At 43.5% G+C, this 13,840-nt stretch overlaps 1 protein-coding gene across 2 annotated transcripts in view; it reads left to right on the top strand.

Moving 5' to 3' along the window:
- Positions 1 to 2,776, top strand: part of fut7 (fucosyltransferase 7) — a 47,030-nt gene extending 44,254 nt beyond the window's left edge. For both annotated transcript variants that reach the window (XM_041193953.1, XM_041193950.1), the window contains exon 2: positions 728 to 2,776. In XM_041193953.1, the coding sequence (XP_041049887.1) occupies positions 728 to 1,881 (1,154 nt within the window). In that variant the 3' untranslated portion in view covers positions 1,882 to 2,776. The remainder of the gene's footprint in view (positions 1 to 727) is intronic.
- Positions 2,777 to 13,840: the final 11,064 nt, after the last annotated feature.

Raw genomic sequence — 13,840 nt, 5'->3', positions numbered from 1 at the left:
GTCCAGGTTCTGCATTCAATCTACCATATGTCACAAGTATATTGATCTCAGCCAGTGCATTCAGCTCCATTCACTACCTTGGACCATAGAGGGAGAGCACAGGGGTGTGAGTGGGAAAGAGGAAATAAAATGAACCAGAGATTCCACTCAGCATCCCTACTCCGGTCTCAGCAGGACAGAATTGAACTCAGCTGTGATGCCTCCGTAATGGAATATCTAGCTGACACCCTCAGCTTCAGCTTTGATATGAAGATTGATGTCTTGGGTGAGGACAGCTGGCATGTTAGGAACTGTATCCCAGTCTCATTCGGGTAAGGGTGTGGGGTGGAAGAGGGAATTAATTTGTCAGGCAGTGGGAGAATCTGCATTATTATCCATCCTCTGTTTATATTTTGCTGCAACTTTCTACATCCATTCTCAATTGATTTTGAAACTAAACGCTTTTTTTCCATAATTCGATTGTTTGTTAATCCTAACTTTCTAACATACTCCTGATTGACCTTGTGAAGGGTGTAGCTTGAAGGGTGTAGCTTGAAACAGGCAAGCAAAACTAAAGATGTTTTTGCATACGGTGATTGATTAATCTTCATGTCAGTCTGAACTCTGGCTGAACTGTGCAAAATATAGGTGCTTCCTTTACATATTCAAAGCGCTGATAAACTGGCACTTTCAAAGGCCGCATGTGGCACAACAAATTAACCACCATCTCCCTGATGTGTTCTTACAGAGACAGCTCACGAGCGGTTCACATTCAACAGATATCTGTACAAAGACCTCTACAAATTTTTGACTGCAGTTTCTTTTCAATCGCTGGCAAGCCAACACATGGCAGTCGTGCATGTATACTTACTATCAATGTTAAAGACTGGCAAAATCCTGGTACTGCTATTAGTGTCTGTATATTTCATGCAATTTGTGATTAACTGTTATGTCAGCCAAGTGATCTGGCCAGTGAAAAACTACATAAAGGTTCAAGAGTCTCTAGTCGTGTTGGTTTGGCATTGGCCATTTCGTGCAGACTTCACTCCGAGAGAAGACATTTGCCTGGAGTTATATGCGATTGACAATTGTATTCTCACGCGCAACAGGTCCATGTTTGATCGTGCAGATGTCGTCGTGTTCCACCATAGGGAGCTTCAGGTCAAAAGCTCCAACCTGCCAAAGCGGACAAGACCTCCCAACCAGAAGTGGCTCTGGGTATCTTTGGAGTCACCAACTAACACAAAAAGGATTCATCAGCTCAATGGCTACTTCAACTGGACTATGACCTACAGGACAGATTCTGATATCTTCCTCCCTTATGGGACACTCATAGAAAGTGACCAACCATCTAATTTCACCATCCCTAAGAAATCTGGCATTTCAACATGGGTTGTTAGCAATTACCGCAAAACTAGTCTGAGGGCAAAGGTGCATGCCAACCTATCCAAGCACATGAAAATAGACATTTATGGAAAAGCAGCCAGAAAATTCCTCCCTGATGAAATGCTACTGCCAACCATCTCTCACTATGCCTTTTACCTGGCTTTTGAGAACTCCATACACAAAGACTACATCACAGAGAAGATCTGGAGAAATGCTTTCATGGCAGGGTCTGTTCCCGTGGTGTTGGGGCCCCAGCGGGCTAACTATGAACAGTTTGTCCCACCGGATTCCTTCATTCACGTGAATGACTTTGCCTCCGAGAAAGAACTGACCAATTTCCTTATGGGTCTCTGGGAGAACAGCACTCAATACGAGCAGTATTTCAACTGGAGGAGAAAGTATGTGGTCAAGGTTTCCACTGACTGGACAGAGAGGTTTTGTAACATTTGCACTAAATTTCATAGCCTTCCTCAGCCAAAAGTATATCGTAATTTACATGCATGGTTTCATCAGTAGAGATTTGTTTTTAATCTACCTCATAGAATAAAATTTTGTTCCTTTAAATCAGTAGATTTATATACTTAATGCAAAATTACTGTTGCTATTCTGAAATGTCACTATTTTGATATTTTGCTTAAGCAGGAATCTCTCAAGATTGTCACTTTGGAGAGGGGGGAAAGGAGATTTACTAGATGTATAGCAGGGCTGAGGGATTTCAGTGAGTGGCAAATTTGGGATTGTTCTCCTTAGAGCAGAAAAGGTTACTGGGAGATTTAATAGAAGTGTTCAAAATTATATGTGGCTTTGGTAGGAGTAGATTGGGAGGAACAGTTTCAGTCAGCAGGAGGGTCAGTAACTAAAGGACACAGACCTAAGGTAATTGACTAAAGAGCCAATGGAGATGAGGGGAATGTTTTTTATGCAGCGAATCATGATGATCTAGAATGCACTGCTTGAAAGGGCGCTGGAAGCAGGTTCAACAGTGACTTTCAAAAGCGGAAATGTCTGTTTAAAGACAAAAATTACAGGACAGGGGAAAGAGCAGATGGGACTAATTGGATAGCTCTCTCAAAGGGGCAGGCCAGTCAGAATGGGCCAAATGTCTTGTAAGATTCTATGAGTCTAACAAGAACCCCATGTTTGGCAGTTAAACCAACAACTGCTGGAATTTATGCAGTGTTTTGGTCAGTGTTTGAAAGCTGGAGATCCTTCCAGTGAATTTGTAGAAACTGATGCAAATTAGATGCCAGATTGAGCACGTAGCATTTAAATGCGATTGTCTGTAGTAAATCAGCCAGGTTTCCCAACCTGGGCTACTATCCAGTGATCTTTCCTGATAAGTGCTTGTGGTTGGACACTGATCCTGATCACACTGAGTTATCACATTACGCCCAATTTCACGCCTGGCCACAAAAAAGATAAAAACAAAAAACTGCGGATGCTGAAAATCCAAAACAAGAATAAAAATACCTGGAAAAACTCAGCAGGTCTGGCAGCATCTGCGGAGAGGAACACAGTTAAAGTTTCGAGTCCGAATGACTCTTCAACAGAACTAAGTAAAAATAGAAAAGAGGTGAAATATAAACTGGTTTAAGGCGGAGTAGGACAGGTAGAGCGGGATAGAAGGCCAGTGATAGGTAGAGATAGCCAAAAGATGTCACAGACAAAAGGACAAAGAGGTGTTGAAGGTAGTGATATTATCTAAAGAATGTGCTAGTTAAGGATAGAAAGCAGGACAAGCAAGGTACAGATAGCCCTAGTGGGGGTGGGGTGGGGTGAAGGGAAGGGATCGAAATAGGCTAAAAGGTAGAGATAAAACAATGGATGGAAATACATTTAAAAATAATGGAAATAGGTGGGAAAAGTAACCTGACTACACTCACAATGAAATGTTAATGTATGAAACTGCCAGACTTTAACACCCAACATAGAACCAGAACTCAGGGTGAATCAGCACTTGCAGGAGACAAAGGGAGAAGCACTGGGGTTGGGGTGGGGCCGGGGTGCGGCGGGGATGGATGGTTCAATTTAGGGGAAGCAGGTGAGGGTGAGGGAGAGGAGACTGAAATCCTGCTTTGGAAGAAGAAAAGGTAGCAATGGCATATTTGTTGCTACACTTCCTCTGCCTTAATACAATATCGTATTAATAAAATCATCATCATATCAAAGCATTAACAGGTAATATAATCAATATGTACAATATTTAACATCTCACTTAGGTTAATATAGCTGAAGAAATTTAACAAATTCTAACAATGTTTTCTTAGGTGTGCTAAAGCACTTTTAATATATATATGTATATATATATATATCATGTTATATAGAACTGACTGGGAGAATCTTTCTTGTTTTGAAGATGGAGTTGCTTTTCAAACTTGAACCTGTATTTTAAATATTTTCTGCAACTTTTTCTCATGAAAATTGATGAAGATGTACTTTGGGTGCTTGCTAGATTCTCTGATATGAGCCAAGATGTTGTGAAGGGATGTCCAAAGAAATCTTCCCTCTTACCTCTGCAATTGGGCTTTGGAATGAAACCAACATGGCAGCATTCATGTCCTCTTTGGGCTGAGATTTATGGAGGATAGATTGTACAAAGTAGTGCTCCCCGCTGAGCTTCACACTATGAGAATGCTCTCCTAAGACCCCACATCCTCTCTGTCCATTAATGGATGAACACCGCATAGGCCACCCTGGCCTCTGTGAGAGAACTCCCATTGAGACCTCTTGTGTAAGAGTCCTTATTGGGCGATCTTGTTTATCTGATCTACCCTGGGCTCTGTTGGCGTGAATGACAACATGTTCAATGCCGGCCATGTCACACAGTCTCAAGATGGAGGTGACAAGAACAGGGAACGGAAGCGTCAAAGTGGGGATACTTGGGCTCAAGGCACTTAACTGAGGCTCGGTCCAGGGAGTTTTACTCAGCTTCTAGCTGCTAATATACCTAACCTAAGAGCTCTTGGCACTAATCAAAATAGGGAAGTGGCACATTCCTCTGTTGGCATTCCCTGCTAACCTAATGAGCACAAAATGGTCACTTTTCAAAGAATACTAAACTCCAAGGTGTACCAGGGTCAATTCCTCCATAGTCTTTCCCAGCGAGGAGCGTTCTTTGCAGAGGGTGTGGTTCAGGACCTAACTGACGTCAGCCCTTGACCTTCCAACCATTCCTTTGAATTTGACTGCCGTCATGAATGTTCCCACTCCTGCCCCCACCCCCACCCCCCCACTCCATTGCGCCCCCCCCTCCCCCCTCCCCGCCAATGATTAAAAGCACTACCCTGTACAGTGTTGATCTACACAGAAGAGGAAGGCTCCACCATGTGCTGGTCTTAGTCAGGATAGAAATGCTACAATTATGCATGGGCCTCCTGGGACTGGTTAAAAAAGAAAGCAACCAATCTTATCGCTCCTTATTGCTCTGCAGTGACTGCACTCCTGCCCCCAACATGCCACACACCCCTGCAAACCCAATGCTGTAAAAACATACATGTGGACCATGGGGAAACCAGGATAGGAGTTCAGAACGAAGCCCCACATCACTGCCCCCAAAATGTTTGGTCAATGGTCATAGGAACAGGAGTAGGCCCTCAAGCCTGTATCTTAACCCAATTTCTCCACCTTGGTTCCATAACCCTTATTATCCTCATCTAACTAAAAGCTATCAATCTTAGTTTTGCAATTTTCAATGACTCCCTGCCTCAACAGGATTTAGGGGAGAGAGTTATTTGTGTGAAGAGGTGGTTCCTTCCTAAATTCCTTCCGAACGGTCTACCTGAATGCTCCTTGACCAACGGAAATAGTTTCTCTCTTTCCACCCTATCAAATCATTTAATCACCTTAAATACCTCAATTAGATCACGCCTCAATCTTCTATACTCAAAACAACACAAGCCTGGACTATGCAACTTGTCCTTAGAATTTAACCATTATCATTCATGTAGAATGCCCACTCAGGGTACCAAGAGACACCCAACACTCCTGGTTTAGCACCCATGTGCCACCACCCTCCCCAGCACCCAATGCTCATCATTCATTGCCCAACACCAATGCCCAGCATCTATTGCCTGCACCTATGGCTTAAGACCCATGGTCCAGCAGCCGATGCCCAGCAACCATTCCTAGCAGGGAAACTGGGGGAGCTAAATGCAGAACCCAATGCTAAAACTGATAATTTTTCCGAGTCTGCTAATGGAGGGGAGGTTTCTGAGTTTGCGTTACTAGCGATGAATCTGATCCGTTGTCTGCACTTGCCTGGGGCTCTCTGGCTGTGTGCTTACCGTTTTGTGGTACACATAGTCGAGATCCCTCACTGACACATTCGGAATGTTTTGGCCTATGTTTATGGTGCAATTGTTTCACTCAGTGCTAAACCAACAGTATCTTATTTAGGATGAAAGTTGTACTGAATAAAAAAAATACATATACATATAAATAAATATACAAATTATATTTTTGGAAGAGTTTTTACTTCTTGTGTCTTTTTTTGGTGTTAATTCAATAGTGAACATTCAACTTGAGTCAGAGAACAATATCCCCCTTTCATTTGCATTAATTCTCCCTCTCCCTCACTCCCCAGCACTCATCACTCTGTGGGAACTGGACACCTCACCTCCCTCCCCCACAACTGGCCATTCTTCATGTGTCAACGTACACCATGAAAGCCAGCTAGTCAACCACAGTGGGCGTCAGAGTTGGGCCTCCTGTTTGTCCTGCTGTAAAGTGACACGTTTGTACTGTAGGTGATTCTCCTCAGACGTTGGAGCTGAGACACAATAATGGGACAAAGTAGAGGAAGCCCGATCATGGATCCCTGGGACGGCTGACTCTGGGGTGCTTGAATTGTAAATTGACGCAGTCCACTGGCATTTCCATCCCTTGCCTTAAAAACCCCAGTATTCACAAAACATAAGATGTTTTTTTTAAAAATAGAAATGAACATCTGCAGCTTGAAGTGCGAATACAACACTGACACCTGCCAGCTGAGGATCCACCTCTAACACATTAGCGTAAGAGTACGAGGCAGTCGTTTTGGCAGTTGTGCTTTGCAGTGTGATTCTGTCAACCAATGTTTGCAAGAACTGATTCTCAGGAAATCTCAGACGTAGTTCATGATTTTCCTACATGAATTTCCTGAGATGTGTTTCCCTCTGCGGCTGCTGGGTCACAGAATCACCTCTCCAGGCAGTCACTGCTCCTATAGCAACCTGTCCACCACAACTAAACCTACTCGCAAATTAAGCACTTCCCAAACTGACCACCCAATCGGGCCTGTCATATGGCCACTCAGCGTAAATCAACCATAATTGGCATTCCACTTGTGCTGAAGCTGGCACAGGATTTTAACCCCCTTCACCCTTCAGAATGGAGTGTGGGAGCAGTTAAAGCTAGGCTGAGCTGACGCACCACCCTGAGGCTGCTCCATTCCCATCTGGCACTATCTTGTCTTTACCTATTGTCAAGTCGGCTGAGGGTCTCACTACAAGCAGATGGAGCGACTACGTCACAGCCACAAAGTCACAGTCTGTTAACGCCATGGGCACTGTGACATGATCTAAACTAAACATTGGAGGAGCCCCACACTGCAGCCCAGCAGCAGCATCACCATGCAGATGTGCTGACTGGCCAGAAGAGACCACAGTAAGTTTTTAAAAGTGCTTTTGTTAAAACTCTGATCCGTGCTGACATCTGTGCCTTCTCCTTGATCACCTCTGACGCTGACTGCCAGGAACCAAGCACACAGCTCCTGCCACTAAATACATGCATCCATTCCACTGGCCAGGTGGAGGATCCGATCAGGTGACGGGCAGGATTCTGGAATATTTGATGTTAATGAGCCCTGATCTCTGTGACCCCTGGCTATCCCAATGCATCACTGCTTTGGGGCTTGTCAGCGCCATTCCCACCGCCCCCCTTTTTAGTCTCAGCATGTGATATTGTGATACCGCGTGATGCTAAATTTGCTGATGACACAAAGGAAAGTATGTTGAGCAGAGGACGTAAGAAGTCTGCAAAGTGACATAAATAGGTTAAGTGAGTGGGCAAAAAATTGACAGATGGATTATAATGTGGGAAAATCTGAACTTGTCCACTTTGCAGGAAGAATAGAAAAACAGCATATTATTTAAATGGAGAGAGATTGCAGCACTCTGATGACAGGGGGATCTGGGTGTCCTGTACATGAAACAAAATGTTAGTATGAAGGTACAGCAAGTGATTAGCAAGGCAAATGGAATGCTGTTGTTCATTGCAAGGGGAATGGAATATAAAAATAGGGATGTTTTGCCACAGTTGTACAGATCATTGGTGAGACAACTTATTTAAGAAAGGACATAATTGCATTAGAAACAGTGCAGAGAATGTTAATTCACATGACTGGGATGAAGGCGTTATCTTATAAGGTTGGACAGGTTAGGCCTGTATGCACTGGAGTTTAGAAAAAATGAGAGGTGATCTTATTGAAAAATATAAGATTCTGAGTGAATTTGACAGGGTTGGTGCTGAAAAGATATTTCCCCTTGTGGGAGATACTGGAACTAAGGGACACAGTTTAAAAAATAATGGCCTCCCATTTAAGACAGTGATGAAGAGAATTTTTCTCTCAGGGTCATATGGAACTCTTTTCCCCAGAGAGTGGTGAAGCCTGGGTCATTGAATATTTTAAGGCAGAGGCTGATAGATTCTTGACTAACAAGAGAGTCAAAGATTATCGGGAGTAGGCAGGATAGTGGCATTGAGGCCACAATCAGATCAGCCATGATCTTATCAAATGGGGGAACAGGCTCAAGGGCTGAATGACCTACTCCTCTCCTAATTCGTATGTTTGTATGATACATTAAGATTCATAGACTCAAACAGTACAGAGGTGGCTAAATGGTGGCATTTATTGCCCATCCCTAATTGCCCTTGAACTGAGTGACTTGCTGGGCCATTTCGGAGGACAGTTAAGAGTCAACCACATTGCTGTGGATCTGGAGTCACATGTAGGCCAGACCAGGTAGGGATGGTAGATTTCCTTCCCTACTGGAAGTTAGTGAACCAGATGGGTTCTTAATGACAATCAATGATAGTTTCATGGTTACCATTACTGAGACTAGCTTTCAATTCCAATTGTCAGGTGGCTATTTGGCCCATCCTGCCTATACTGGCTCTTTGAAAGAGCTATTCAATTAGTCCCACCCTCCCCCCACCCCCCCCACCCCACCTTATTCCCATGACCCTATACCTTTATCCTTTTTAAGTGTACATTCTATTCCAGAAAGAGAAGAGTGAGTTCATGTTAACCACAGAAGACACCAGCCTAAATTTTCCATTGGCACTAGCTCGATTAGAGGTTGGGTAAAGCAGGAAGAACCCCCAGCTGAGACTCAGTGTGCTCACGTTTGCTCAAGATCATTCTTATTGACATATTGAAACTACCTGCGATTGGGAACACAGAATGGGAAATCAGGTGCTGCTGTCTAACCTTAAAGACATTCAAAGTCAGCTTCTGTTAATTCTTTTCACCCTATTCTATTATTCCATCAATGCTGACAAAGCATATACAGAAACATTTTATCTTGTCAATTTTGTTCCTGTAAGCTACACATGAAGACTGTTCAGCGGAACCTCCATTGCATTTCTATGTCTCCCGGCACTTCAGAGAAACCTCAGCCAAGGGCCCATTCCAAATGCTCTGCCCCTGGCAAGCACCAACTCAAGCCTGTTAATCCAAGGAGATTTAGAGAGTCAATTGACAAGAGTGCACTGAGCAAAAAAGCATACAGGAGAAGGAGCCAGTGGAATAGCAGAGGGACTGTATTGATTTCTTGAGGGTCAGCTTGTGCTTTACTCCTGTTGATAAATCTGTGCATTTAGACATCACAAGGCCTGTATTTAGCAGCTGGATGCTTTGTGGAGTAAACAGGATATTGGGTTTTATTAATAGAACTATCAAATACAAGTCAAAAGCTATTCCATCCCTGTATATCTAAAGTATTGTGCTCAGATTTAGTTCCCTCATATGATACAATGCACTTGTGCAAGGTTTCGAGAGGAACTACAATAATAATTCCTAGCTTAAATAATCTTAGTTACTCAGATTTATTAAAAATGTATTCTTTCATGACATCACTGCAAGACAGGCATTTATTGCCTATCCCTAATTGCCCTTGAACTGAGTGGCTTGCCAGGGCATTTCAGAGGGTAGTTAAGAGTCAACCACATTGCTGTGGATCTGGAGTCACATGTAGGCCAGACCAGGTAGGGATGGCAGATTTCCTTGCCTCTTGGGAGTTAGTGAACCAGATGGGTTCTTAATGACAATCATTACTGAGTTAATCCGCTTACCTTGAAATGGCGTGATCTCTTTCCCAGTCAAAAGAGCCAGTCCAGTCTCCTCTTGAAGATCTGCAGAGAGTCAACACCCACCACACAAGCCAGAGGGGGCATTCCAGAGTCTCACTAGTCCCTGGGAAGAGAAGAATGGCCTAACATCCAGTCTATTTCTATCTTTGCATCATATAAATACATTTTTCCCTGGTCTTCCCTAATCTGTCAAACTCAATTAATCCACTGCTAGCATTACTGAGACTAGCTTTCAATTCCAGGTTTCATTAAATGAATTCAAATTCCGCCAGCTGCCATGGTGGGATTTAAACCCATGTCATCAGAGAATTCGCTCGGGTCTCTGGGTTGCTAGTCCATTGACATTACCACTACCAGATAGGCTCAAAGAAGAGGAGCTAACAATTAGAGAAGACCTGGATGGAGACATACAAAATAATGAAATAATGAATTGCTTAGCTAGCAGTGGATTAATCGAGTTTGACAGATTAGGGAAGACCAGGGAAAAATGCATTTATATGATGCAAAGATAGAAATAGACTGGATGTTAGGCCATTCTTCTGTTCCCAGGGACTAGTGAGACTCTGGAATGCCCCCTCTGGCTTGTGTGGTGGGTGTTGACTCTGCATATCTTCAAGAGGAGACTGGATTGGCTCTTTTGACTGGGAAAGAGATCACGCCATTTCAAGGTAAGCGGATTAACAGTTAACATGTGTATGATCAATGTGACCTCCTGGACTGGTTCTGATCACCTGGAGAGGTTAGGGCAAATCTTTCCCTGTTACTTTTTTCCCGCTATCAGCATGGCTTTTTTCCTCTGGGGATTTCCCACAAGATAATAGACTTGAGGGAGGTGAGGATGCATTTAGCTGGGTTGATGGACCCCTTCCTGCCCAATTTTGTATGCTGGTATGTATGAGCATGAAAGAGTGGTGTGGTCACTAGCGATTGCTTCAAGCAACATGTAGCAGGTAGCAATGTGAGTGGAAGAGTCTACTTTCAACATAAGCGCAATGTTGTATCGCTATCTTGCACCTATGGAACATCCCTTTAGTTTAGAGCATCAGCCCTTGCTGTGGACATCCCTTCCTACCCCTGCCTGCACAAGGCATAATGTGTAGCAAATGTACGCAGACCATTTAAACCACTTGAGCCTACAGAATCCAGCAGGATTGGATTGCCTCATCACCAGCTTGCAAAGGCCCACTAGCACTGACAGCACCAAGCAATTTTCATAGAATCTTCCAGCACAGGAGCAGACCATTTGGCCCATCGTGTGCTTGCCAGCTCTTTCATTTCCATGTATATATTCAATCAGCTTGTGAAAGTTAATATTGAAAATGCTTTCCATCACCAAATTGTCATTCCAAATCATAACAACTCACTGCATTAAAAAAATTCGCTCATCTGCCCTATTGTTTTTATGTCAGTTATCTTAAATTCAGAAACTCAGCCCCAACTTTCCATCATTGTTCCCATGTGATACAACAACACTATTTGCAACAGTTTATGTGTAGCATGTGGAGATTGTGCAGGTGTGCACAGAGAGTAGGAGAGCTGTATTCTTACCTTGACAATTCTAGTCAGGTGCTTGAATTTCTTTCAACCTTGCAGCCATGTCCTGGGAGTTCTGGTAGAATTAGTTTCACAGAATCACAGAATTGTAACAGCACAGAAGGGGGCCATTCAGCCCATTGTGTCTGCGCTGGCTCTCAAATGAACAATGCACCTAGTGCCATTCTCCTGCCTTCTCCCCATAGCCCTGCACATCCTTCCCTTTCAGATAATAACCTAATCCCTCTTGAATGTCTCAGTTGAGCCTGTCTCCACCACACTTTCAGGCAGTGCATTGCAGATCCTACCCATTTGTTGCATGAGAAAAGTTTCCCCTCATTTCTCCATTGCTCCTTTTGCCAATTAGCTTAAATATGTGCCCTCTCATTCTCGTTCCCACCAGTGGGAACACTTTCTATCTACTCTGTCCTGAGCCCTCATGATTTTGAACACCTTTATCAGATCTCCTCTCAAAGTTCTCTTCTCCAAGGAAAACAGTCCCAACTTCTCCAATCTGTATATGGGCTGCACCTTCCGGTCAACAAGAGCCCACTTGCTGATGCGTAAAATGACACAGGGTAACATTGGGACGCACGCCCGACATCCCCCCATGTCATTTAGGTTTTTAGTTTGGAGGGCGCACAGCCGAGTCGGCTGCGCGCCCACCAAACTGTCAAAGGCCACTTAAGGCCTTTAAAAAAGCAATTAAGCCAATGAATGGACCTGCCCATCCAACCTTAAGGTTGGTGGGCAGGCGAAGAGCCCAGGCGGCCTTTGGAAAAACATGAAACTTCATCCACAGGCAGGTTGATGTTTCATGAGGGCATTAAAATGTTTATGAGATGTTGAATTAAAAGAAATTGACATGTCTCAGCTCATGTGACAGTGTCACATGAGGGGACATGTCAGGAATTTTTTTTCACACTTCCACAAATTATTAAAACTTCCAGTGATCTCCCTGAGGTGGCACTTTGCCTCAGGGAGACCTGTGCACTCTTTCATATGCATGTGTGAAAGAGTGCACTTCCAGCTCAGGGAATCCCACCCCACCCGCCCGCACAGGGAGCGTACAGCTCACCCACGTAAAATGGCCCACCCACGTAAAATGGCGGTGCGCCCCCAATTGGGGGCACCGATTGGTAACCCACTCGCCTACGCCCGCTCCCACTCCCGCACATACCCCCCAACAGGGAGAAAATGTTGCCTTATGTAACTGAAGTTCCCCGGAACCATTCTCGTGAATCTTTTTCTACATTCTCTCTAATGCCTTCACATCTTTCCTAAAGGGCATTGTCCTTGGTTTTTATTCTATGCTCCTATTGATAAAGCCCAGGATGCCGTACGCTTTATTAACTTCTCTCTCAACCTGTCCTCCTATGAGTTAAGCACATATACATCCCTGTCCCTCTGCTCCTGCACTCCCTTTAGAAATTTAGTAATTTAGAAATTAGATGAGTAGAGCAGACACAGGAGTTATTTTGTTATTTATTTATTTCACTGTGGAATCTGAAAACATTAAAAGCCTCTCAAGTCCAACTGTTTTTTGATTTTTGACTTTTTTAGATGCAATTTCTAATATTTTGGACCCTCGTCTCATTCTGCCTTTCAAGCAAAAGATAAAATGTTCTTGTTGTAAGGGTAATGCTACTGATTGCTGCTTGTCAGCAACACAGAGCAATTACGACCTGCTTTCCAAAACCACAACCCATCTAAAATCATGTTATTGCAGTGACCAGTGTGGTTCAAGTGTAGAGATCATTTAGTTGCAGTTCCTCATTGCTGAAAGATAAACGCCATAGTTATAACATTGTTAGTCTGCAGAATCTAAGACATGAATGGGTAACTCAGGCTGATAATTATTCTTGCATGGTTAAATGTGAAAGATTCTGAGGATGGCTTAATAATGTCCTAGTATAAAGCAAGCAGCAGTGAGTCAGCAGCCATTTTACCTCCTGCCTTTCCTTGCCATTGAAGTTCACATTGACATTTCTGAACTTAAATGGATATTATTGACTTAATTATGATATTTTTTGGTTATGAGTTATCAGGGCAGCCATTGATGGCCTATAAATTGTATCAAGCCAGTCTTCACAGTTAATAATGTGCCATTTCATTGATTTTGTGCCATGCTGCCCCTGCTTTGGCTTATCACACTATTTCTGTGGCATATGTTCCAAAAATGTGTGTCTGCAGAGAGCACAAAGCCAACAGTCTAAGGTTCCAAGTACATTTCATCTCAATATCAAGGCAATAGCACACACAAGCCAGGGAAGAGAGGCCATTTAGCTAGTAAATGTAGAGTGCAGCTATGTCTGTGCAGTGGACCAAAGAATAGGTCCCTCTCACTAACTGGATCTGTTAGGGACCAATCTAGAGCACTCAATTTAGGAACATCGCCCCGCTTGACCTTTGGTACGCTGAGTGAAAGGACGGTTAAATGTTATGCTAAAATGTTAAAATACCAACTGTGCCTGTGTGTACATTTACGCCCACACAAAGATTGATAGCAACTCTGATTCAGACTTACTTTTGTCCATGACGTATTAAAGGAAGATTTACAGACACAATAACCAGAATGCATGATTTGCACCTG

This window comes from Carcharodon carcharias, chromosome 8 (assembly GCF_017639515.1).
Source record: "Carcharodon carcharias isolate sCarCar2 chromosome 8, sCarCar2.pri, whole genome shotgun sequence".
NCBI lineage: Eukaryota > Metazoa > Chordata > Chondrichthyes > Lamniformes > Lamnidae > Carcharodon > Carcharodon carcharias.
Note: the sequence above shows the minus strand (reverse complement) of the source record. Positions and strands in the feature narration are given on the sequence as shown.